A 26839-nucleotide genomic window follows, 5' to 3' on the forward strand; every position below is an offset into this window, starting at 1 on the left:
TAGTTTATTTCTATATGTACGTATTTAGCTGTACAAGTTTTATAATAATTAGCTGGCTTAGCTTTGATCTCAACTTTATATGCTTTAACTGCAATATATTCTATAAATATGTGTGTGTGTGTGTGTGTGTTAGTGTGTGTGTGTGTGTATTTTTGCATATATTTATATATAAATATAACTGTTTATCGATTTACATACATGCATATATGTATATTGATGTATGCATGATTAGTATATTGTATATATATATAATTTAAATTCCTGTTTCGTTTAAAATGCATTCTTGCAGTACGCCTAATGATATTTTTCTCTTGACTGTGTTATGTTCAAATCTGAATTTCAATTTATTTCGAGAGTATAACTAACTGTCTGTCTAACTGTCTGTGCCGTTAACCTAAATGGCCGTAACAGCAGTAACGATCTTATGTTTTAAGTTTGCAGTAACTTTTCATATGTTTTATTTTTGGGCTAAGGTTTTAGTTGCTGAGAAGCGCATAGAGGGACTGAAAAGCACTTTGAACGCATATAAAATTAGCATTTAGTATGTCTTTTCTTTTGAGCTACTTAAAAAACATTTTACCAAAAACATATTTGTAATTAATTTTAACTCATTTTGCATTTTGCCTAAAAAGTTCATTATTTGTATTTTTGTTTTTAATAATTTTTTATAAATATTGTGTTAAAATTTCGACTAAAAATTTGTATTAGCAGTACTTTTGTGGTTTGCTACTTATCGAACATATATGTACATATAGTCTATATGTCTTACTGATGCCATACAATTTTTTAAGGGCGTGCCAAAGGTTTGTAGCAACAAATGGAATGGAACGTCGGCAACCTCTTCAACAAAAAACAAAAGACGCAAAACAATGAAACAAGCATATTAAAATTATATAAAAGACGCATCAAAACAATAAAAAAAATAATTAAACTATACACTGTAATGCATAGGAGTGTGTGTGTGTTGTGGGGTGTGTGTGTGTGTGTTTGTTTATTATGGTAATTTGTATATTTTGCTAAAAGTTTTTCTTTTGTTGCTGTGGTTGCTGCTGCTGCTGCTGTCATCAAGGAACTTGTTGCATATGTTACTTTTTTTTCAAAAAAAATGGCATTTTGCAGTTTTTAAAACAAGAATTGTAAACAAAACATTGAATACTAAGCCCATGACGCTCGTAAACCCAAAGTAAGGAACTTCTGATCACAACTTAAAGGCTAAGCATATAAAAGAATGTTTACAAACTAAACTTAAAAGAAAATAAAACACACAAGATTCTAAAATGAAACGCGACGAAATTGAACATTGAATGTTTGTGTGTGTTGTTGTTGTTGTAACTAATAGTATGATATGACAGTTATTGTGTATGCATGTCTGCGTTTCGAAATGAACACAATGAATTTAAATGAATATGCGAAAAAATGATAATGAGATCTAAAAAGTAAAATAAAGTACATAAAACGTCATTTATGTTTTGCTTGATTTGTATTTTTTTTTTTAACTTTTGCTTTTATTATGTTTTTGTTGTTTGCTATTTGTGTCACATAAGTTTGTTGTTAATTTAGCTCTGAAATTTTTGCAGTTTTTTCTCATATAGTATACAAATTCATTGTGTGTGTGTGTTGTTGTTGTTGGTTTTGTTTAAAACATAGTTTAAAGAAATAAGAAACTTAACGTTGTTGCCATGTTTTAAATATTTTTGTTTTTAGCTTTGCTTGCGCTAAAGCTAAATAAAGTTTGCATAAATTGTTACAATAAGTATAGTTATAGTAATAATAACATTTGCTTAAACATTTAAATTAGACATATGCAAAAAAAAAAAATTAAAATTTTAAAATTATACAAATGTTTTGGAAATTATAAAACGCTTAAAGGTTGTTGTTGTTGTTGCTGTTCATTGCCATTCAGTGCATTTATATAAAATAATAATAACTATAAGAGTTGCAAAAAAAAAAAAAAACATTTTGTAGCTGCTGCCTTAACGTTCAACATTGTATTATTAACAAACTTTCTAAACTGTCTGCAACATATTTGCTTTGCTTTTGTTGCTGGAATGTTTTCTCTTGCGCATTTTGGTCATTTTCGAAAAAAAAAAATTATATGTTAGCTGTGTTCTTAATTATTAAATTCTTTACTTTAGTTAAGGGATTTAAGAACAAGCCAAGCCAAATTCATACATATGTATGGTATATATTTTTTTTTTGGTTACGTTTATGTTTAATAAATTTATTAATTATGTTTAAGAGTTTTTGTTTTGGTTTTGGTTTTAATTGTTAATTTCATAATTTTGTTTCTAAAAGGCCGAAAATCACAATTTTGTTTTTATTTTGTTCCTAAACGTTAAATTTTGTTTGCGTTTACTATTAGATTATATAGGTATATTATTGATTATGTTCCATACCGTATTAAATGTTATTAATTAATTATTTTTAAATTCAGTTTTTTATCGTTTTTGCAAATATCTTAACATCACAATATCGAATTGATGCCTGTTGGGTTTCAGTTTCAGTTTTATATCTTTTATAATTCTTCTGCTTCTTTTTCTTCTTCTTCTTCTTCACTAATACTGCGCGAATTCCCTGCGTCTAAATAAGCTAACAACAAAAATGTTTGCCGCAACGATAACTTATCGATACTTATCGTCTCGCGTTCGACTACATAGCTTTCATTAATTCATGCAAAGCGAAAAGATCACTAGTGTTAAATACATATACACTAAACACATACACAGTGTTTTTCTTGTTGTTAAATTTACTTGTTTTTGTTTGTTTTTTTTTTAATGCTATCACAGCCAAATTGTTTAATCCAAAGGGTTTTTCATTTTGCATTTGTATTTATGTATGTGTTCTTTTAAAATTTAGAATTTTGAATTTTGTTCTAGCGTGCTTAATTTATATATATATTTCTTGAATGTTTTTAATGTGCGCATTTTGTTGTTGCTTCAAAGCGTTTACTAAACTCCTTTCCTTTTTGTTTTTCTTGTTCTTCTTCTTGTTTTTTTTTTTTTTTACCAAAATGCGCAAGCTGTTGCGTTCACCTTATAACAATTTGTGTTGCCAGCCAGCAAGAGCCCGACTGCATTTACTTTATTAATAATATAATTATTTTGTTTTGTTTTTGTGTGTGTGTGTGTTTTTTTTATAATTTTGAGATCGATTTGCATTTTGTTGTTGTTGCTATGCGGTACATACATATGTACATATGTATTTGTATATGCAGCAACTCGGGCGCGAGGGCTGTTATTAGTTTAGAAAGTTATTGTTGTTGTTGCTGACAATTGTTGAACATTTAAAGCTAAGAGCAGTATAAATTTCTTCATTTTCATTTAGCCCAAAATATTAGAGTTGTAATTGTTGTTGTTGACAGCTGATAAACATTAGCAGTTATTATAAATTGTTTATCAGTGCTTTAGGTTCTATGGAAAGTCACTGAAAGCTAAAGCGCAGCAGCCTCCATACACATACAATTATTAAGACAAAACAAAAAAAAAAAACAGCTGCTGCATAAGAATATTATGTTTAGATCACAGTTGTTTAATTCTATGTATTGTAGATTTTCCTTCAACATAATTCGAAGTCACACTAAACACTCTCTGGGAGAGTTGTTATTATTGCGTTTGTGGCGCCATCTATTGTTCATTTAAAACTCAAAGCTTGGCTGTGGCGGCCTAAACAAATGTTGTTGTTGCTGTTGTGCGTCTAGGCAGAGAGATATGTATGGATATAGGCTGGAAAATTAAATAGCGCACAAATGTGTGCTACACTTTTTTGTTTTTATTTTTACTTTGGCTGCTGCATTGACTTTGCTCTGCTTTAGCTTTCATTGGCTGTTTGTGCATGTGTGTGTCGGTGTGTGTGTGTGTGTGTGTGTGTCTGTGTGAGTGTGTGTTTTTCTAGTTTATTAAGTTAATGTTAGATATTTGTTTATGTTATTATCAACTCGCTAATATCGCCCTCAATTTTAACTTGCATTTCTTACTTAAAAAGTTACATCACGTGTTCACTGTTCTTTTTTTTTTACTATATGTTTACTATCGTATGCGTATATATATATATATATCAATATACATATATATGTATATCATTATAAATAAGTATAATTTTACCTTTTGTGTTTTTTTTCTGTTTTCACTTTTTCTTGTTTTGTTTCTCATTATGTATGTATATATATACATATATATGTATGTATATGTCTTACGTTCTCTTATCTATATATATATATATGTATGTATATATACTCTTTTGAAAATACATATATATGTATATATAAATCCATTTACTTTTTATACTTTTTGCATATTTTTTATTTTTATTTAAATTCCTGCTACAACTTGCACGCTGCACTTTGCTTACTAAAAATATTGTATAGAAAAAAAAAAACGGTTGCTTGATCAACTCTTAAACTTTGCTTGCGCTCTAATTCTCTCGCTCTCTCTCTCTCTCTCTCTATTCCTCTTTGCTGTCTCTCGGTCTCTTGCTTTAACGGACTTAATTCGAATTAAACATATACATATATATTCCGCGTACTTTTCCTTCTGCTCATTACATATTTGTTACAAATTGTGGCTGTGTGTGTTTTAGTGTGTGTGTGTGTAATCTGTCCTGCTTACTCCTTTCACTCTTTGTAAGTAGTTAATATGTGTGTTTTTCTGTGTGTGTGTGTGTGTGTGTGTGCGGCTAACTCTGTTCTACGCATTTAAAAAGGAGCCAAGCTCTAGTTGCAGGACTCTTTTGCCTCATCATTAGTTACATGTATAAGTAATAAAATATGTACATCTGCTATATACATATGCATATGTATATGTTTATAGGTGTGTGTGTGTTTGTGTATGTGTGTGTTTGTGTGTTGGTCTAAGTCCTGCGCTTAAGGCTTAAGTAAGTCTAAATTGTTGCTATAGTTGTTATAAACTCTTTGCAGCTCATTAACTTGTTGTTGCTGTTTGTTGTCTGCATTTCATCAATTGTAGTTGAAATTATGATTATTTTGCAAATAGCTTGCATTACTGTTGATGTTGTTGTTGTTGTTGTTGCTGTTGTTATTGTTATTATTATAATGGTAATAGCAGTAATAATAATAATTTAATAACAAACTAAAATCGTTTCACTATTGCGGTAACTCATCCTTTGTGTCGACCGGGCTTGGTGACAAGAACTTTCGTACATATTTGGGAAAATGCGTCTTCTCATGCGCCTTGAGGATCGTTGAGCGTGAAAATGTTTTACCGCACATGTGACATCTGAAGGGACGCTCACCTGCCCGACCACGTGCAAATTCGAGAATTAAGAGAAAAAAATATGTCAGCAAGCAATCGGAAATTACAATTGTCTCTTTTAATGATGTTTTCCATGCATGATTTATGTTTGTGTCTGCTAATATTTTCTCTAACTTGCCCAGCTAAGCAACACACTTTTTTTTTGTTAAGCCAAATCTGTCTCTAGTTTGCTCTCATTTTCAAATATCGTTTATCCAAATTCTTCTTATCTTACTTGGAATACATTAGTTATCTGAGGTCAAACTAAAACTATCAATATATAAAAGTATTTTTCGAGCCTGCCTGAGTAAAACTCGAGCTGTCAAATAAAATAATGCAAGCATTCGACTTTTATTTATGTATAAATTCGTTATAGTAAGAGCTGAGATATGTCAGAAAAATATACCCAAGAGCGTAGTCTAGTTGAAATAAATTGGTGGAAAAATTTGGGGGGAGTCTTTAGTAAAGGGTTTGTCTCGAAGATGATAAGAAGCGTTGGTTATTCAACAGATAAAATAATTCAGAATGTCTAGAAAAGCTCGGAAAGTGCATGGGATGAGTCGAACATTATTATCCGTATTTAGATTCTGATATGCATAAGCTAAAACAAGCTAGCCGCTCCTTAAACTAGCTGTTTTCCAGCCAAAAAATTTGTATGGTTTCTCAATTTGATATTTTTGCATTCGGTTGAGAACAAATTCACTATCATTTCAATAAATAGCTGCCATATAATTATGTCGTCAAGCATTTCACGATTACAAGATATACCTGAAAATAAACTTTAAAATATGCTAGATCTGGCATGAAATAAGCTAAACTGGCAGCACTGGCAGCTCCTGCTTTCCTTTCTAATCTTAACCTTTGGCTAACTGTCTCCTTCTTCTTCTTCTGGTGCGTATGTGAATCGAGCTTTGCCTTTTGCTATTTAAACTCTAGACTGCTTCTGTTCAAATTTTGAAAACATGCGTCCTATGGATTGGTGGAGTGTAGGAATGACTTAATGAGTATTGTGATCCAGCGTGTGGATCGTTGGTTGAGACTTACCCGTGTGCACGCGACAATGATCTTTCATGTGGTGGCGCAGCTTAAACGCTTTGCCACAAAACTCACATTTAAATGGTCGATCACCTGTATGTACCGACAAATGCGTGATCAGTGATGTAACATCGGGAAAACTTTTAGCACAGAACTTACACATGACAACACTATTCGGATCACTTGACGCGGCTAGCAACGAGGCGGCCGACGAGCCGGACTGCGCCGCTGCCGACGCTGCGGCGGACGTTGAGGGCGACGAGGAGCCGCCACCGCCTCCACTGCCACTGCCACAGCCGCCGCCACCACCACCGCCGCCACCAGCACCGCTACCCAGACCGCTGCCAGCTGCGCCGCTGCCGAGCAGCAGGCTGGCTGATGCAGCCGAAATGCCCCCATTGCCGGATGTGGAGGAGCCGGAGCCGCTCAGGCCCAGACGACCGCTGGCGCCGCTCGAGCCGGGCACACCGCTGCCGCCGGCGGCGGCCGCCGACTCGAGGCTGGCTGTCAGACTTTGAAAGCAGCTGGTATGCAGCGCTATTTCCATCTCGAGCGCAGCCAGGCCCAGGCCCTTCGGATCGCTGGCGCCGGCACTGGCCGCCAACGCGGCGTTCATCTGGAAGGGGAACGGCTGAGCCAGGCTCAGGCTGTTGAGGTCGTGCGTGGAGAGCAGGTTCGAGCGGTACTCGAGCGACTTCAGTGAGTGCGAGAGCAAGTGACGCGTCAGTTTGTTTTGGTTGGCAAAGGTGGCGCCGCAGTACATGCACGGAAACAGGTGCAGTTGGGGCGGTGGCGAGCTTTGCGACTGCTGCTCGTGGGCAGCGGCTGCGGCGGCAACGGCGGCGGCGGTGGCGGCTGCGCTACTGCTGCTGCTGCTTAAGCCGCCGCCGTGAACCGAGCCAGCGCCCATAGCGTGTTGTTGGGGCGATTCGGACGTTTCCTGGAACAAACACCAAACAAAAATCCAACATCAACTTCTTTACTTCGTTTCGTTTTTGGTTTTGGTTTTATTTTTATTGTTTGAAGCTTTTTGCTTTTGCTTTTGCTTTTCTATTTCTATTTTTTGCTTCTTTTTTTTTTTGTATTTTTGTATTGTTTTCAGTTTCAGTTTTTGCTTGCAATCGATTGATCGATAGTTTATGCTTGTATGCCATCGCTAATGTTATCGCAGCTCATTCATATATTTGCTTTTCTTCGTTTTCTTTGTCTTTACAACTATAAAGTGCAAACTGCTATAATTTTCGACGTTTTGTTTTTTTTGTTTATGCTTTTTGCTTTAATTTTACAACGAAAACTACGTCAAAGCTTAGAAAAAAAAAATTGACAAACAACAAAAAAATTGTTTAAAAAAATAATAAAAAAAAAATAAAGAAAACAAATCAAGTTTAATGTTGTACTTTTTACTTTGACAAAGACAGTAGGAAAAGTTTAAGATAGAGACAGAGATAGTTATAGTAAGAGAGTTTATTTTGGAATTAGACAGAGAGAGATAGATAGACAGACAGAGAGAGAGAGAGAGAGAGAGAGATACAGAGAGTTTCAAACTATTATAACGAAATTAAGAGCGGGAATTGTAGTTAGCACCATGTGGTAATGGAAAGAAGAATAAAAAATTAAAAATCAAACATTTCGTTTGGTTGTTTTACTTTAAATTGAACATTTTCGAAGCTTCGAGGCTTCGAAAATATATTTTGGAAAAAAAAATCGATAACATTTGCTGTCTTATTAGGTCTCACTCTGCTTAATTTCGGTATATGACAAACACATTAAACGCAATGAAAGAAAAACAAGAAGAAAAATTATAAAAGTAGACAGAAAATATATTAGGGATCGTTACCAGAGTAACACACAAAGGTGAATAAAAAGTTGGTACTAATTGTAAGTATACCTTGAAAATGGAGCAAAGAGAGTGAAAACTAATGAGCAAAGCTAAAAATGAGCGCCACACGCATATCGGGGGCATTATGCGATAATACAGTGACTGCAACTCTGCTGCGCCTATTTAAACATATTCCAAGTATGCAACATTGTGAACTACTATACTATACTATAGTATACTATACATTTAATATATTTACGCAAGCCAGCTCAGTAGGGCGGGCCGGCTTGCAGTTGAAAAAACAAGAGGGGGGTTCAGCATGTCTTTCGTTGTGAGTTGTTCTTTTTTATAAATATCTTTAGCTATACATTAGTTCGATTGAAACATTTTATATGCATTAACATATACACATACATTTATATATATATATATAAATATATATATATATAGATATTATATACTTATATATATAAATATAGATATACATTTGGTTTTCATTCTTTTGCTTTTTGTTTGGTTTGTTTTTTGTTTTTGTTTTCGGTTTTATTGCTTTTGTTTTCAAGAAGTTGAATTTCGATTTTTGTTTAGGCGTCGTTCGAAAAACGTCACATAATCGTACGTTCTATATATATTTATATAAATATATATTGTTTTTTGTTTGGTTTGTTTTAGTTTTACATTGATTTTGGAATTTGGTTTTTGTTACATATTTCTTTTTTATATTTGTTATAAACTTATTTTAATAAACATAAATTTCACGTTCTGAAATTTTGCACTCGTTTGGCAAAAGTAAATTTTGATAAAAAATATTTGAGGCGCGCGTCGAGTGTTAACGTTTGCGATTTTCAATACAAAAAATTAAACAAAACTTTGCTTTGGCAAAAAAAAAAAAAATAAAACAAACAAAAAAAAAACAACAACAGTTAAAATGTGGAAACGCTTGCTTAAAGTTTTTTTCTTGTGTTTAGACTTGACATTTCACGCAAAAACCAAAAGAGCAACAAACAAAAATTTATTTATTTTTATTTAGAATTTTTTGCCAATTGTTACAAAATTTTGTTTAATTTTTGCACTTTAAAAAATAAATTTAGCTTATAAAAGGCTTAAGACAAACAATTTTGAAGAAAGTAAAAACAAATTTTGTGGCTGCTGTCGTTAAAAAAAAAAAAACAACAACAACAAAAAGAAATAGCATAAAACACACATTCAACAAGTAGAAAACACACTCAGCAGCTCAGAGACAACTTTGAAAATTTCAGGGGCGTAATTAGAATTGAAGTCCTCCACGCCAAATGGGACTTGTGATATTTTTATTTTCTTGCAAGCGACAAGCAGTGAGAGAGCATTGAAAATTTGGAAAAGTTCAACCATTTTCACAAAAAAGCAGATCAACTTCTTGACAATAAATTAAAGCACAAAAACAAGTTAATAAAAGAATTCAAGAAATAACAATTGCAAAGCAAAACTACACATAAAATAAAATCAATTATCGACGAGAAGCGCTTAAGGCCAAAGAGGATTAATTGTGAACTAAAGATCGACCATATTGAATGGCAAAGAGCAGTAGAGTTTCGAAGACGAAGGCTAAGCTACAAGTGAGCTGTTAACTAACAGGCTCTGTTAACGAGTTAACAGAGTTATGTAAGGCACACTCGCTGCCAAAGCAATTCGAGTATAATAGAAACAGCTTAGACTATGATTTGTCTAGGAATTAGACTCACACTAACACACCTGTGTATGTGTGCTTGCAATAATTACCTGCAATATAGTAGTAGATAACAGAGATAGAGAGAGAGAGAGGCAGAGAGGGAAAGAAAGATTCTTATACATATACATAATATGCCAACTTGTTGGGGAAAATTACAATCTGCATTAAAGGAAATATTTTTCAGCACTAAGAGTTGAAATATTATAAGCTTAACTTTTGTTTTTTTTTTGTTTAATATTATTTTATCTTCTGTTTTCTTTGACTGAAGAGACAACAACGATAAATTATATTTTACAAAGGCATATATTATGTATATTATATATTTGTTTTAATAAAACAGACAAAGAGAGAGAGAGAGAGAGAGATAGAGCGAGAGTTAGGTAGTTTATAATAAGTTAGACAGTTAGATAGACTTAGAGAGCATTAGATAGACAGTCAGAAATATATATATAGAGAGAGAGAGAGAGATAGAGATATAGAGAGAGTTAGAAATAGCTAAAGACGTATATATAGAGAGAGAGAGAGAGATAGATAGATAGAGAAAGTTAAAATTAAAAGTAAAGTACACACAATTTTTGTTTTTAGAACAACATCAAGGCATTAAAAGGCAACAACAAATAGTTTAATATCACACACATATACACTGAGAGAAAAACGATAGTCGTATACCAACCAAAAATTAATTTAAAAATCAAGGCAATGTGCGACACACAGCGAGAAATGAAACAAAGTATATATTGTAGTTGGACTGCATATATGTCTGAGAGATCTTTACCGTTGGCTAGCTCACCTGCTTAACACCCGTGCTAGACGAGTGACTAGAAACAGTTCTAAAAGACAACAAAAAAGTAAAACAACACCAAACAAACGTAGTAGTAGTAGTAGTAGTAATAGTAGTACACACACACATACAGTTATGACATCGAGTAACAGAAATGAAAAAAAGAAAAGAATATATATATATACGTAGTTATATATATTTATATGTATGTTATGTATATATTTAGTTAAGATTGAAAAAATAGAACACACACATATACCAACAACGAACGAACGATTTATGTAAAAGCGTTCCACATTTAGATATTACATATATATTGAGAAAAAAACAATTAAATAAAATAGAACATAGTACAACAACAACATAAACAGAAAACACAGTGTGTGTGTGTGTGTGTGTGTGTGTGTGTGTGTAATTTAAAGTTTTTTTTTTGTTTTTTACTTTTTCTTGAATTTTTTCTGTGTCGTTTGAAAAAAAATTACCACCAAAAGCGCTTTGTTTTTTTTTTTTTTTTTATATGAATGCATTTTTTATCGATATTTTTTTTTAGCACAACGTTGTAGTAGTTACTGTACCCCTCTTGTTTTCATAAGGTTGAATTGATGATCATAATATATATAATAAATATACTGCTTAGCCTGACTTTACTGTATTTTGTATTTTTATATAAAAGCACAACACACAATTTGACACATTGAAATATGTTTAATTAATATTATGAGCTATTTGTAATAATATTCATAGAGTTACAGAGCTTCGAGAGTTACAAAAAGACACAGATATAGATAGAGATAGATAGATAGATAGATAGAGAGAGAGAGGAAGCGAGCGAGGCGTGTAAGTCAAATAGAGTAAAAATTACATGGTATTAAATATATTTTAATCGCAAGTTAAATAAAAAAAAAGAAATTATGTCTAGCTAGGCAGTTGCAAAAGTTATTCAAAATGGAATAAAAAATTAAACAAGTATAAATTTATAAATAAATAGAGTTCAGCTCGGAATACAATTGGCCAAATGTTTGTGCAATTTTTAATTTTGAATTTCAGTTCATCAGTTCAGCCAAATTATGAGAATTTTGTTGGGGGGGAAGTTCATTGAGTTGAGATTTCTTTACAAAGCGTTTGTATACTTATGTGGGCAACTGTTTGTGGTTTTACTTTTTTGTGTGTACATTTCTTTACAATAATTGATTATTAAAATATCTAAGTTTGCATGCGAGGTTAATAGAATATTAAATTAAGCTAAAGAGGCTTGCAATACGTTAAAGTAAAACTAAAAGGAGGAACAAGCAAAAGTCGGTGTGAGTGCCCCAAAAGAAATATTTCAAAATGGAAAGTTGCTGATGCAACTGCCCCCCATTCGATTATCAAAAGAACTATTGCACCACTAACATAGTCAGAAGCAAAGACCAAAGAGCAAAAGGACATGTTGCATGATTTTTTTTTTTTTCTGCTGCCATTAGGCAAATTACTGTGTGTGTTGCGCGTAGCAATGAAATTTGGGTCTTTAGGTGTTGCCACAAACGAAATGCGGCATATTATTCAATAAGCAAAAGCAGCTCCGATCTGGGTCACCGACTCTTACACTCTCATTCGTGCGAATGTGTGTGTGTGTGTGTGCTTAGTTTTGGGCAAGTTAATTGAAAGCCAGTGCAGCAACAGAGCGAGCGAGAGAGCGAGAGAGAGAGAGAGAGAGAGAGAGAGGGGGAGAGAGCGCATTTTGTGGCTTAAAAGTCGTTGAACTGTTGCCAAGTTCAATGCGCCAGCGTTTGGCTAATGGAATCATTATCAACAGCCTGCAGTGTCAACGCAATAGAAAGAGATAGCGATACTAAGTGCGTCCATTGAGTTTTATGTCTTGGGCGTTCTCTCATTGCCTTTGGGTTTGCCTTTGCCACAGCGTCTTGTAACTTTTCGTCGCCACCGTCATCATCATCATCATCATCGTCATAATAATCAAATATCGATCCATGTGCGTCTGGTTTTGGTTTATTTGATTTTGTTTTTGGGTACGACAATTTTGCTATTTTTGGTGCACACACACAACTTGTTTGCTCGTTTTTTGATTTGAAATCGCATTTTTAATGAAAATTGTTGTCAAGCCCCGAGCCCTGGGTAGCTCCTAAATGCTTGCCCAAAATAGATGCAATAGATGACGCATCTGACGCACACACACACAGTGAGTGAGAGAGAGAAGGGCTGGGTGTGTGTGTGAATAACGTTGGGGTTACAGTTAGCATGGCAAAAGCCGTTAGAGCGGAAGCGACTATTTGAAAATATTTTTATTTTTTATTTTCGTAATATTTTTGCTCAAATTATTATGTATTGTTATAATGCTTTTTTTGCAGTTCACCCACACACACGCACACACACAGGCACACGCACGCATACAAATATGCAGTTGGCGCCTGCACGTATGCAACAATATTTTGTTGTTTGCCTTTTTGGCTGCCTTTGTGTGTGCAAAAGAGTTTTGTAATATAAGTACACACACACACACATATATATAAATATATACATATATATATTATATATATATATTGTTGTTTGTTGTGCCATTTGACGTTTTGACTGTGCAAGATAATAGTAGAGAGTTAGGGAGACTGTTCGTGGGGCACCTTCGTCTGTTTGTTTGGCTGCGCTTTTGGGCTGATTTTTAATAAAAATAAATACAAACAAGTAACGCTCGCACATGTATGCGTGTTTGTGTGTGTGTGTGTGTGTGTGTGTGTGCATAAAGCATACAGCCAAAAGATATGCAACAAACATTCGAAACAGAACTCAGACAACAAACGTATGTGTGGATGGATGTGGGCAAACTGCCCAGGGTTGGGTACCAGGTGAAAGTACTAAAAATGCTTTGGAGTCTGGGGCAATGCATTAAAGCATCGCTTGAAACCAAAATACACTGAGCTGAAATTTTTTATGAATATTTATGGGTACATTATGAAACGCTAATCTTGCTAGTTATCGCTTTAATCGACAATACCGCTTATCGATCTAGTTATCGATTTACAATTTAGATATTCTTGTATAGTTTAAAGCTCCTAGATATCGATAAGGTAGCTTTATTACAGCACAATGTGCGGATTCTTTTTTATTCCGTCAATTATCGATTTATTTGCATAGTTATCGATAAATGAATGTCATTCAAACTGCTCGAAGTCAATCAACTTGAACATGAAGGGAATGAGCACAATGCATAGAATTTATCGATGTTATTATCGAGCTGTTCCTACACAGATTTATTCCGCTACTAATACAAAATCAAATACCTGCTTATCGATAAATTATCATCACTCGAATTCTGCTTAAAGCAACTTGAAGGTCAAGCCATCAATATGCTCTGCATTTGGCCAGGGCTGACGGCTGTTTGCCAAACTCTTAAAGCCTTTGGATAAACAGTGAGCTATGTGGCTATTAGCATGGCGCTATGATGAAATTTTTGCCGCCACTTCAGCCCCGCCCTCGACAAAGGCGGCGGCAACCCTAACGGGCAAGCACAAGCGCCCAAAAACCGACCGACTGCCAGCGCAAGCAAAAAGTAAAAAATAAAAAATATATAAATGTAAGCTAACAAAAAAAGAAAAAAACAAAAACACTTGAAAAAGTTTGCAATCAACGCGATGCGCTGATTACAATGCCCAAGCAGCGCAGCTGGCGCTGACATCAGCGTCAGAAATGCGCAATGTGCGTGCTCTGCAGCAGTCAACACACACACACACAGACACATACCAACACACACACACACACACACACATATGCATAGATTTGCAGAGGCAATGCAATATACTTTAGCGTTGGCATTTGCTGATTTTTGTTGGCTTTATATTGGCTTCGTGTGTGTGTGTTTGTGTGTGTGATTGACAGTTGCTTTACTTGTTTGTAGAGAAAAAAATATTACGCATACGCAGGCAGCTAAGCAGCTTGGAGAGGCGTGGGGCGTGGGGAGTGGCTGCGCCGCCAAAATGCAAGCACAGCGACAGTCGAGAGCCAAAGGTAGCAACAAGACCCAAAGGGAAACAGAGTCCAGGCTCAGCGAAAAGTCATTTAAACAAAGCCAACTGCATGTGTGTGTGTGTGTGTGTGTTGCACACATTAAATACAAACGCATGTGTCTCTAGGCTTCAGCCTAGCCAAAGAAAGCAAAAGTTTTCTCTTCTTTGGCGCTGAGTTGATTTTTGTCTTTTTATTATTATACGAAGGTATTATAATAAATTCTGTCCCCCTTAAAGCTAAGCTCACTGTAAGCCAAAGTGTGTCTATGTGTGTGTGTATGCTTTCCTATGTGTGTGTGTGTGTGTGTGTGTGCATAGGCAGGCAAAGTGTAAAAGCAAAAGTATTTTAATGCAGCGGCAAAAGCGGCTCGCCTGCCACACAAGATGCATGCCACACACACACACACAGACTCACACACACACACATAGAGCATACAGCACCCTAACGTACAAATAAAAATTTATTTTTGCTTACAGTTTGCTTTTTTTCTTTGCCTTTATTCATGAATTTACTGGTGTTGCATTTTTGCTGTGGCTTGGTTTTGTTTTTGCTTGTGCGCATACTTGCATGTGTAAGTGTACTGGCTTCTAATCGTTCTAAGCAGTTGCTTGCAACAATCGCTCGTTTTTTTATCGATCTACATACCAATCGATAATTCTATGAAATTTAATTTGCTCTCAATTACATTTGGAATTCTGTTTGACTTTTGCTATCCCCAGCTGCCAGCTAAGCTTAGCACATGTGTGTGTGTGTGTGTGTGTGTGTGTGTGAGTAAGGGATGGCAATAGCCAAGAAAATCAACATATTGATATTAGAAATAACATCAGGACTTCGCTATCAATGATTATCGATATAACTAATATAGTTAAAAGCAGCTCAATCAGATTACCAGGTATTTCCTAAGCAATATCACTCATATAGAGCATATCCCTAAAATATTTCAATGCAACTGAAAAGAAATTCCTCCAATTACTTAAAGTAAATATCAAAACAAATATAGATTTTCAAATCAGAGACAATTTGAAGAGCCTTAATAAGCGATAAAAAGTTTCACTGTTCGACCTTTTTTCAATTAATCTCCTTATGATAAATCGCTATAAATATTAATGTCTCTAAATATATTATATATATATATCGAAATAGTTTCGATATCGCCCTATCGATGTCCATCGCTATTGTGTGGCTCTTTCTACATATACATGGGTATTCGCTGGAATCTGTAGCGTTATTTAACTTCCCCCAATGCGTCGCTTAAGCTCGTCAAGCGTTGCAACAAAGTGCGTTTTGTGCTTTTTCTTTGCTGCTGCTGCTGCTGCTGCTGCTGCTGCTGCTGCTGCTGCTGCTGCTGCCGCCTCCTGTCGTCAACATCCAAAATAAAAAAAATGAAATCAAAATGAAGTGGAGAAAAAACAGCAGCACACAAAAAAATAAATGAAAGTAAAATAGAGAAAGAGTCTCCACGTGCATTTGCACGCACACAAAGCGCATGCAACACACACACACACAGACACACTTGCAGCAAGTGGAGCCAAGAAATATAATAAAAACGACATCAGCGACCACATATATATTTTTTTTTTCGTATTTTGTTGCGTTTTGTTTTTATTTTTGTGCTGCTTGTTCACAAAAATTTGTAAGCAGCTAAAAGGGGTTGAGAGTGGGCCACATGTCGAAAAAAGTGCAAAGCGAAATGCGATAAAAACCAAAAAAGAAAAACTGAGAGAAGAAATGTAATGAGAAAATATATTTGCCGGAAGCTAAATGTTTTTGCCAAGTTTTTTTGTTTCTGTGCTTTTTTTTTTTTGCACATTTATTTTACGCTGTCGCTGGCGTCGATGCCTTGCGCTATCCTATGGCCACAAAAGTACAGTTGTGTCGGCTGGCAGCTAAGGCCTGCTTAAAAGCCCGGCGTACAATTAGCAAACAGTTCGAAATGTTGCATGCCCCGTAAGGCGAGGCGAGCAACAGCGAATTGGAGACAGAGCGAAAGAGCAGACCCTCGATTCTCGATTCTCGTTCATGGGGTTTACATATAGATTGGGCATTGGTAACATTATATTGAAAATTATATAGAATTGTCAACATGCAACTGCAACCTGCAACAGGAATAATAATCAAACGACATTGTGCTGGATGCAATGAAATTAAAATAGAAAACAACGAATGGGGCATGTTCATCAAAAAAAAAAAAATATTAAACAAATGCAGAAATCATAGACAGTCGGAAAAAATAACTGCCAAGGCAAACGGAAATTGCCAGCAATGTGTACAACACACACACACACACACACACACATGAGTGTGTCTGTGTGTGTGTGCATTAGGCAAACAAAAAGTGTTAGTTAAAAGTAACAACAATAACTAGAACAACAAGAAAAAGTATAAGGTTTTTTTTTTAGCGGTGCACTAACTTATGCCAGTCAGTGTTTACACTGATGTGCAGCTAAAAGTGTACCATACAGAAATAAACAATAACTACTATAACCATGTGTGTGTGTGTGTGTGTGTGTGTGAGAGAGATAGAGTTTGGCAAATTACAGTTATCTAAAGTATACGCTACACAACATAGAGGGCTTTAAAATATAGTAGCTTATATATATATATATTCACATATATATATTGTATATTTGTAGGCTATATACATACAGACATGAAGAGCAAAAAACAAAAAAAAATAAGATAAATTGTAACTAATTAGAATTAGCATAAATATATGTATATAATTGGTATATATGTTATTATTATAATAATAGTGGAAAAAAGTTACGTTTATATATTTGTAAAATAGCATAAAGTTAAATAGATATACGTATATATAAAAAATTCATAGACAAAGAACACGACGAAGAGCAAAAACATATGTTGAGTTTTGATTTTGTTTTCTTTGCTTTTGATTTGCTAGTTTGTTTCAATAAGTTTATTATAAATATATCGAATATTTATGTATATATATGGTATATAGATAAAAGATATCGTTTTGTGATTTAAATGGCAAGGTATATATGTATATATATATATATATAGAGAGAGAGAGAGAGTTAGAAAGATAGTTAGATAATTATGCGTGTTTCAAACAATTCAAACAATTTTAATAGCTAAATAGAGAGAGAGAGAGAGAGAGATAGGGAGAGATTTATATATGTATATATATAGACATAGAGAGCGAGACAGAGCGTGTAGTCAAATATATTTATATATATAAAAAGTATATATATATATATTTCAAATAGTTAGCATTCATTATAAATTTAAGCTTAAGCTTATAATTTTGAACTTGATAATTTGTTGGTTCACTTTGACCTATCGAAGCAGCAAAAGCATTCACTGAATGGAACATATCGGGAACGGAGCGGAACGGAACGGAATGGTATGGATTGGAATAGCGCTGAGCTGGTAGTGAGGGTTGCTTTTGGGGCGGGGGAGAGCCGATTTTTAAATGGGGTAATCAAATTTTGAACTGGAGTTTTGCTTGGGGTTTTCAATAGTGTGTGGGTGTGTTTTGATGTGACTAGGCAGGGGGGTGGAGGTAGGTGGGGGCAGCTTTAGATGACACTTACCGACTCGTGTGAGGCGCGATAGTCTAAATCGCCGCCCAGTCCGCCGCCAGCTGATGCCGAACGCGGTTGCATGTGTCTGCTGTGGCTGCTGTTGTCGTCCTCGCTGCAATCGATCTCCTTCTTGAGACTCTGCAAAGAGGAGGAGGTGAGCGGTGAGCGGTGGGCAGAGACGCGGTGGGGAATGGAGTTGGGAGATATACTTACCAATGGCACCGATTGCACTGGCAAGAGACCGGCCACTGAACCGGGATTCAAGAGACTGGCGGCGCGTGCTTCGGCAGCACTGCTGGCGCCGCCGTCACGGGATGAGCGTGAGGCTGGACGCGTGGACAGATCGGAGGCACCTATGCCGGGTGTGAGAGCGGGGCCGAGCCTATGACTGCGGCGGCGGCGGCCACGGCCGCTGCTGCTGCCGCCGAGGACGAGGGCAGCGTAATCAGCGGCGATGGTATGACGGTGGAGCCCGTTGAGAGATCAACACCGCCGCTGCTCATCTTCATGTTGAGGCCCATCTCGTTGCTGTTGTTGCTATTGTCGGCCTCATCGTCGTCGTCCAAGTCCATCTCATCGTCGTACTCATCGTCCAGCACCTCGGTCTTGGGCTGCAGACTGCCCGGCAGCGGGGAGTGGAGCAGCGCGTCGTGCGCCGCCCGCAGCTCCTCCTCGTCCTCATCGTCTTCGTCCTCGCCGTGCGCCAGTCGAGCGCTTTGGTGTGCTATGCGCTGCGCGATGTCGCGCGCGGCGGCTGCAGCGACGGCGGCTGCGGCGGCGGCGGCACTTGAACGGTCCATGGCATCGCTCATGTCCTCGTCCTCGTCGTGCATGTGCTCCGCCTCCTCGTCGTCGTCCTCGTCATCGTCGTCGACCACGGCCACGACGTTGCTGCTGGGCGCGGGCGCCAGGCTGGTCGTGCAGTCCCCGTTGCTGCCGCTGGGCGAGCTCACTCTGGATGAGGATGAGCATGTGGCTTTCATTTGGTTGATATTCTTGTTGTTGTTATTGTTGTTGTTGTTGCTGCTACTGCTGCTGGTGGTGGTGCTGCTGCTGGTTTTGTTTTTGTTGCGACTGCTGTTGTTGTTGTTGTTGCTGCTGTGCTTATTGCTGCTGCTGCTGCTGCTGCTGTTGTTGTTGTTGTTGCTGCTGCTGTTGGTATTGGTGTTGTTGTTGTTGCTGCTGCTGTGGCTGCTGGCGTTGCTCTCGGGCGGTATGGCATGTGCATCAGCGGCCGCGGCGGCGGCGGCGGGTCTTTGATAGAGATCTAGCGGCATTGGTGTATCCTCGTCAAGCTCTTCCAGCTCCTCCTCCTCCTCCTCCTCATCATCGTCATCATCATCCTCGTCGTCCAGCAGCTCAAAGGCGCTGCCACTGGTCGGCCGCTTCGGCGGCGTTGGACTGCAGCGTTCGCTCGCCTCGCGTTTGCCGCTTGCCGACTGCGCTGCCTCGGCCGCAGTCGCTGTTGCAGTTGCTGTGCTTGTTGCTACTGCTGCTGCTGCTGCTGCTGCTGCTGTTGTTGACGTCATGGCTGCCGATGATGCTGTTGCTGTTGCTGCTGTAGTTGTTGTTGTTGCTGTTGCTGTTGTGCCTCCTGTGACTGAATCTGTTGCGGTTGTTGCTGCTGTCGTCGTCGCAGCAGTTGCTGTTGCTGTTGTGCTGGTCGCTGCTGCTGCTGCTGCGGATGTTGCTGTTGTGGCATCCAGCGCTGCTGCAGCAGCGGGACTATCGGCCGCTTTGCTGGCACCACCGCCGCCGGCACCACCGCCGGCCTGCGAGTGCGGACGCAGACGATCTGGTTCCCGTTCGGGCTCCCGCAGCGTCGTGTTCTGGTTCGTCATCTCGGCAAGACCCTTGACCTGCGGGCAAAGCAATTCGAGCAAGTTAATAGGCATGCTAAGAGGTTAAAGTGGCAGTGCCACAGTTTGGGGCACGCACCTTGAGGGATTCGGCTGTCTTGAGCAGCGCGGGCAACTGACAATATTGCACGTTCACCTGTCCCTTGTACATGAATTCAACTAAAGTTTGCAGCTCAGCAAAACGGACGTCCTTCAATATCACAATTGGATGTGGATCGGAGTGCTGCAGAAAGAGGCTCTGGAAATATGATGAGCAGGCCGACAGGACCACCTGGAGAAGAGAACGTCAGAGATGCGCATAAGTATTCAGTTGGGTTCAAATCAAATTTGCATAAAATATAAGCAAGGTTTCAGGGAATTAAATGTATTATTTTAGTAGGGGGTTTAGTTCTACAAATATTTATTTATTTTTTATTGCATCGAGATTCGGACTTATATTAAATTTAACTCAAGTGTGCTTGACTATTATTAATCTAATGCCTTGAACTTCTTGGGTTCAACTCCCCTCACTTCTCACTCACTCAATCATCCACATCCTTCACTAATTATTGAACTTAGATAATATATAAATTAACCTTGTCTTGACATTATCACTTGACTCAGATTTCATTTATCAAAAACCTTTCGGTTCTATAAACAAAGTAAGGTCTTTCTATCGACACTCGCCACTCCTCATCAACTACAACTAGCAGCAGTAAATTTATTTATTCCTTTATGTATCTTTAGTTCGGCCGATTCCCAACTTCGAGGTCCCAACTGGGTGTCAGGTGTTGATCTAACTCTAAGCTTCGCTTACAAATCGTTGGATAAGGCTCGGCGTCAAGTTTACGATTAAATTAGTGAGAGTCATTTATATTGAACCTAATGAATCTTTCAGTTCCTGTTACCCGCAATTATGAACCTCTCCGAGTTTTCTGAGCGGGGTACATCAGACTTTATTATTTATTTTATTTGATTGAGTTCTTGGGTTTCTTTCAAACAAATGTTGCTTCTGTTTAACATCATCCCTTTTTATACATTAATTTTAAGAAAGGATCGTAAGAGCACTATCTTGTAATAAGTTTGCTTTGCGGTCGATTGTTCATAGCCTTAATGTCGGCTAAGTAAAAAATGTTTCTAAGGCGCAAATAGGCGCAAATGAGGATAACATTTCAATATTTCAAAATGATGAATGATGATGTGGAACAATTATTAAAAGATTTGAATAATTGTAGTAAAAAAAGTAACAAAAATAACTGTTAGGCAAATTTGAGCTTGATCAACTTAATGGTTAGTTTATAAAATATAATTTAATCGTTTATTTAATAAAGTGTAGCCACAAATTGAATATTATAGCTAACAAAAAAGTCATAGAGCGCGCTATTTAGCTTTAAAGCCAAATATTCTTTTTGGCCAGGAAGCGCATTTATTAGATTTACGATTAGCAATGTGGACCGGTAACGCTTTGAAGTTGCAACAGCTCGACTGTTCAGCTGGGGGCGTTGAGGCGTGAACATGCCACGAATGACAATGCGGCTGCTGGCAGCAATATCAACTGGTTGCTGGTGCAGCAGCAGCAACAACCACTTGGCGCATATCTGTCGATTTTTATGTGCGCTTGCACGCCTTGGGGTATGCAATGTTGAGCAGAGACCTGGGACTGGGCCCAAACGGGGGCCATGTTGTAAATTTGCAGCGCTTGGCAAATTGAAAAGGCGTCGGCCTCGCAATGCGCACATAGATTCTGTCCGTCTGTCCCGCTCCCGCTCCCCGCCTGGCCTAATGAGCTTTTTGCTGTTGGCAGTTGGCCGACGAGGCGAGCGGTCGCCCGCTTGGTCCGGTTGGTGCCAGGTGCGAGGTTCGGCCTGCGATCCAGTTGCCAGCGCTGTCACGCGCCGTTTGCGCCAGAATTTATTTAGCAACAACAACAAGAGCAACAGCAACAGCAACACAAAATGCAATCGCCGCACACACGCCCCCAACAAGAGGCGAACGCGAGAGCCAGAAATGAGCGCTAATAAATTCACGCGCATATTAGTTGGGATCGCCAAGGAGGCAAAGGAGGCCTCGCTGGCATTAAGAAAATCGAATTTCCTGATTACAAGCAGCAGCCACAGCCCCAGCTCCAGCTTCAGCCTCAGCTCAAGCACAAGAGCGATCGCAAATTGGCAACACTTTTAATTGAACGCGCGATTCGTTGCTGTTGTTGGTGTTGCTTTGGCTGCTTTGGCTGTTGTTATTAACATTCGCTGCTGTTCTAACGCCCCCAGAGCTAATGAACGCTTGAGGCCTCTTTTTGATTTCTAACGCCAGACGCAGTTAGAAATTGTTGCATGTAATTTGCAAGCAAATAGTCAACAACATAAATTCAATAGATTACGGATAACAAACAGGCAACGGGCCCCGAAGATTGCGTGTCCATGCCAACTGCATATGTGGGCGTTGCCCGCATTCTCCAATACCCAATAACCAAATCGTCAAAAGCCAACACCCGCCACTCCGCCCCTCCGCCCCTTCCGAAAACTCCTGTTTTTCCACCTCGCATAAATCAAACGCCAATGCAGCCAAACTATGCACAAGGGCGGTCAGCAGTAGCTCGAATCCAATCCAATCCGAGCTGAGCGGATCCGATCCGATCCGATACGGCTGGAATACGCCCAGTGCAGCTATCGAGTAATCACAGCAGATAACTCAGGAACTCATAAAAAGCCAATGCCAGTTGTTAGGCCTGTTTATATTTAAACTAAATCAATAAAAACAAATTACAAAATAATTGCATGTAATTTAACAAATTATACAAATTACAGCAAACTGCGGTACAAAATGGCGGCAGCACCAACTACTCAATACACTTTGCTGCTCATAATTTTAATACTGAAATTATTTAAGCGAAGTATTAGCTTTTATAATATTTTCTGCATTCGCTGCTTTTTTTTCTCTTTTCACTTCTCGCTTATCTATTGATAGCATAAGCTCAAGTGTAGCCACGCTTATGGCCCTAAGCAGCACCCCCCATTCCCCATTCCCCAGTCACCAGTCAGTCACTCGACTAGCTACAGGTGGGTGCAGCCCAAGCTTCGCTTTTCGGTGGCAGCAGCGGCATCAAAAGCTGCAGCAGAGTTTAAGCCGCAGCTGCATGCAGCTTTAATTTATATTAAGACATAAATGTGGCCAGGACCAAGAGTCAGTTATCTGTCTCCCCCATCCACCCGCCCCGCCCACAGTTCCACTCTTTAATACAGCTAAAGTTGCACTTGCGTAGCTTAAATCTATATCCAAGCCCTCATCGTCGTCGTCGTCGTCGTCATCATCGTCGGCAGTCGGACTCATAACATGGCAACAACAATGAAAGAGCCGCAAGCGCAACAAACTAAATTGCCAGCAATGCAACAGCAACAACAACATCAGTGTGTGTGTGTGCGTGTGTATCTCTGTGTGTGTGTGTGTGAGTTTGTCTATAGAGCAGGCGATATGCAAACATAATAATTTGCATATTTCGCCGCAGTGTTTTGAGCACCGACTACTCTGATGGTGGTCAAGACACCAACAACAATAACAGCAACAATCTGAATATTTTCTAGGAGCGGTCATAATAGAAATGTTAACCTTTTGCAGCAGATTTGTTGGTTTTGTTTCGATTCGAGTTTGGACTGAGTGCGTCACACCTAAGCAAAATATTTCCTAAGACGTCACCAGGCAATAACATTATTGGGAATTATAAGCAAAATTTGCAAAAATCATAATAATTTATTAATATTAAGAATAAGAAGAATGCAAGTTGAAAATTATTCAAATCAATTTTGATATTCAAGAAGCTACTGCAAATTATAAAATATTTTATTAAAGTTTTTTATTTATTATTTCTTAAAATATTGCAGATTTATATACAATATAAAACATTTCGGAGACATTTTTAAAAATAACAAGTAAATAATAAAGAAATTTAATAAATTAAATTGTATAAGAGTACAATAAAAAATTGTATTGCAATTTGTTAAGTATTTAATTCAAGGTAAATATTTAGAAATTTGTCTACCATACAAGCTTTTATTATTATTTTTATTTTTTATATTGACTGCTTTTTGTTGATTGCTGCTGAGTTTGATTAATGAGGCAGTTTGACTAAAAAACAAAAATAAAATAAAAATATGGCATTTCTAATTTAACAACTGCGCTTCAAATAAAAATTGCGTAGCTTTTTTTTGTATTTCTATATATATATTTTTTTTTTTGCTTTGCTCACTGCTTCTATTTAATTATTTTCTTAGAGCTCATTTCAGCGGCGGCGGCGGCGGCGGCGTCGGCGTCGGTGACCACGACAGCGACAACATTAACGTTAGACAGAGCGAGAGGCAGCGAGGGTTGGCAGAGAGTGCGGGAGAGACATATCACATGTTGACCTTGATATTCGCATTCGCAGCGGAACCAACTTTGAGTGCAAGCGTCTGTATGTGTGAGCTTTTGTCTGAGTGTGTGTGCGAGACAGCGTGCAAAACATTAAGCAGAAACAGCGTCAGCGGCGCACGCAACGCAGCAGCGACGGCAGCAGCCGCAGCAGCAGCAGCTGAGAGAGCTTTATCGTTTGTCGTTAGTGTAGCGTGCGAAACGTCGGCCACAGCCTGTCCAAGCCAGCGATGTTGGAACAAGCTCGACGGTGGAACAGTAGAGGGAGCGGGAGAGCAACTTAAGGCTAGGGCGCAGCGCATTTGTAAAACTTTTGAATGCGACTACAGTGCGGGGCGGGGGTGTGGCCTGCATACAAACATAGACTGTGCGTGTTTGTGTGTGGGCGAGCGCATTGGGTATGCGATAAGGCGAAAGAGAGGGAGAGTGGCCCAGCGCATGATTTGCGGTTAGAGGTGCAAAATATGAATTGCAAAATTTTAAATACATATGTATGTATGTATATATGTATGTCTGTATATGATAGATGTATGTATGTACATATATTATTTGAGCTTGTAGCTTATTAAATGAATTTCGAAATGAGCTCATAAAACACATTTTATTTATAGCAATTGCCATTTTTTTTCTTCTAATTTTTACAAGAGTATCTGAGCTGCTGCTTGGGCATAAGCAAGTTTCATGCTTTTTTTTATTTAACATGATCGGACGTTGTATGGCCTTGAAACTAGAGTCCAAACAAAATTAATGTGGTAAAAAAACAAAGCAGCAAATGCACAGAACCAAAACGCAACAAAGTGAAAGAGAGAGAGAGAGAGAGAAAGAGAGAAGCCAACACAATCATCCATACATACATACATACATATGTGTTTGCATAATTAATAACAACAGCATTTCGAACTCGAATTCGAACTAAAAACAGCCAGCATGCGCTTGAGCAATTTCTCAAGTGAAAACTAACATTTTCAACTTCAGAGCTTAAAATTAAAGATTAAAAAAGCATTACCCTTCCCAATGAATTTGAATTATGAATGAATGACAAAAAAACCAAATATAATTCATATGTATGTATGTATGTATATAAAACGTAAATTTGCACAAGCTATCCAAACCAAAAGCATTTAGTTAGTGCAAGTGCCAAAAGTCTTTGGATTTCAAGTTCAAGCGAACAATCAGCTGTTGCTTTGCCTTACGCACTCTCGCACGCATATTTCGAAAAGTTTCACGAGACGCGCCCCCCAAGAGGCGAAAACAAAAAGAATAAATCAAGTGTAAGGCAAGTAAACGAAAACGACGACAAGTTGGCACGCAGAAATAAAACGTGCGTATGGGCAGGCAGGCAGTCGATGACGTCACAGCAAACAAGTTTTATAGCGAGCGGGTGGGGGGGCTGTGGTGTGATGTGGCGTGTGGGGGTTGAGAGCAAGAGCAAGAGCAAAAATGTTGCTTTGCTTTGGCCACTTGTTGCCAACTCGAAATGACGCATAAAACGCATAAAGCAAAACTTGCGCAAACGGTACAGTGAGCATGCGCTAAGGTCAACACAAATGAAAAGGCCATCAATGATATCAAGTCTCAGCACAAATTTCGCTCTTAACGAGTACACACTGTAGGCTTTAACACAAGCTCTGCCGTTACACATATCGAAGCTTGCCTGTATGTCTGTGTAAGCATTGACATTGAACTTGAACTTAAGCGTTGCGTTGCTTTTACGCACCGATTCGTTGCCTCTGCCGCTGCTGTTGTTGTTGTTGTTTTTGTTTTGGTTTTCGTCGTTGCTTATCAGCTTGTGCCGTTAACATGAGATTGAATTCACTTGCGCGGGTTAGAGCAGGAGAGCAACAGCAACTGTCAAAGGCTTGCGAAGCAAACTGAAGTTAACATGCGTTTTCAATGTGCATGTGTGTGTATGTGCGTGTGTGTGAGTCAAGGTGATAAATGCAAATTTATGCTCACGTGTGTGTAGATGTGTTGTTTACGTTGTTACTTTAGTTATGCATGTACATATATTTATATTTGTATGCGTGTTTCTCTCTCAAGCATACACTTTGACATTTTTATACAAAGTGAAAGAGTGTAGCATGAACTTGTAATGAAAGTATGTATGTCACAGTCTTGGTTAACATTAGTAAAATTAACGCTGCTGATTCAGCAGTAAATTCAGCAACAGTCGCTTGGTTTGTTTATAATTTAAAAACGTGAGCCCTGAATCCAATCCTACGGCGAACACCTAGAAACTTTATTTACTTCTCGTCACTAGTGAATTCTCCAAAGCATAACCTGAAGGCACCAACAATATCTGGACGGAGTATATAAAAATATATATTCATGCTGAAGCAGACAAACTGCGTCGCTTGCTCAAAGTGTATCAAAGAGTTGGCTGCCTCCTTTGCAGCTATGATGCATTCCTGTTTATTATTGTATTCAGATTAACGCGGGCGCTGCATTGTTTACAAAGCGT

General features: G+C 38.1%; 3 protein-coding genes across 3 annotated transcripts in view; all 3 read right to left on the reverse strand.

Moving 5' to 3' along the window:
• The window catches only part of LOC108606150 (ecdysone-induced protein 74EF), a 31881-nt gene extending 12678 nt beyond the window's left edge, over positions 1–19203 (reverse strand). Inside the window, 3 exon segments of the mRNA XM_017996002.2 lie at positions 18146–18274; positions 18350–18531; positions 18534–19203. Of these exon segments, the coding sequence (XP_017851491.2) occupies positions 18146–18274; positions 18350–18531; positions 18534–19119 (897 nt within the window). The 5' untranslated portion in view covers positions 19120–19203.
• On the reverse strand, positions 4271–7538 carry LOC108606152 (zinc finger protein 282-like). The gene is made up of 2 exons (XM_017996004.2): positions 6291–7538; positions 4271–5247 (listed from the first exon to the last, which is right to left on the reverse strand). Exons 1-2 carry the CDS (start codon positions 7189–7191, stop codon positions 5099–5101), a joined length of 1050 nt encoding a protein of 349 aa, XP_017851493.1. The 5' UTR covers positions 7192–7538; the 3' UTR covers positions 4271–5098.
• Positions 19204–19263: 60 nt separating the features above from the next.
• Positions 19264–26839, reverse strand: part of LOC108606151 (sex determination protein fruitless-like) — a gene marked incomplete at its 3' end in the record, with an annotated part of 74930 nt that continues 67354 nt past the window's right edge. Inside the window, exons 4-5 of the mRNA XM_017996003.1 lie at positions 20075–20266; positions 19264–19995 (exon numbers count right to left, since the gene is read on the reverse strand). Coding sequence (XP_017851492.1) covers positions 19264–19995; positions 20075–20266 — 924 coding nt within the window. The remainder of the gene's footprint in view (positions 19996–20074; positions 20267–26839) is intronic.

Source organism: Drosophila busckii, chromosome X (genome assembly GCF_011750605.1).
Source record: "Drosophila busckii strain San Diego stock center, stock number 13000-0081.31 chromosome X, ASM1175060v1, whole genome shotgun sequence".
Classification (NCBI taxonomy): domain Eukaryota; kingdom Metazoa; phylum Arthropoda; class Insecta; order Diptera; family Drosophilidae; genus Drosophila; species Drosophila busckii.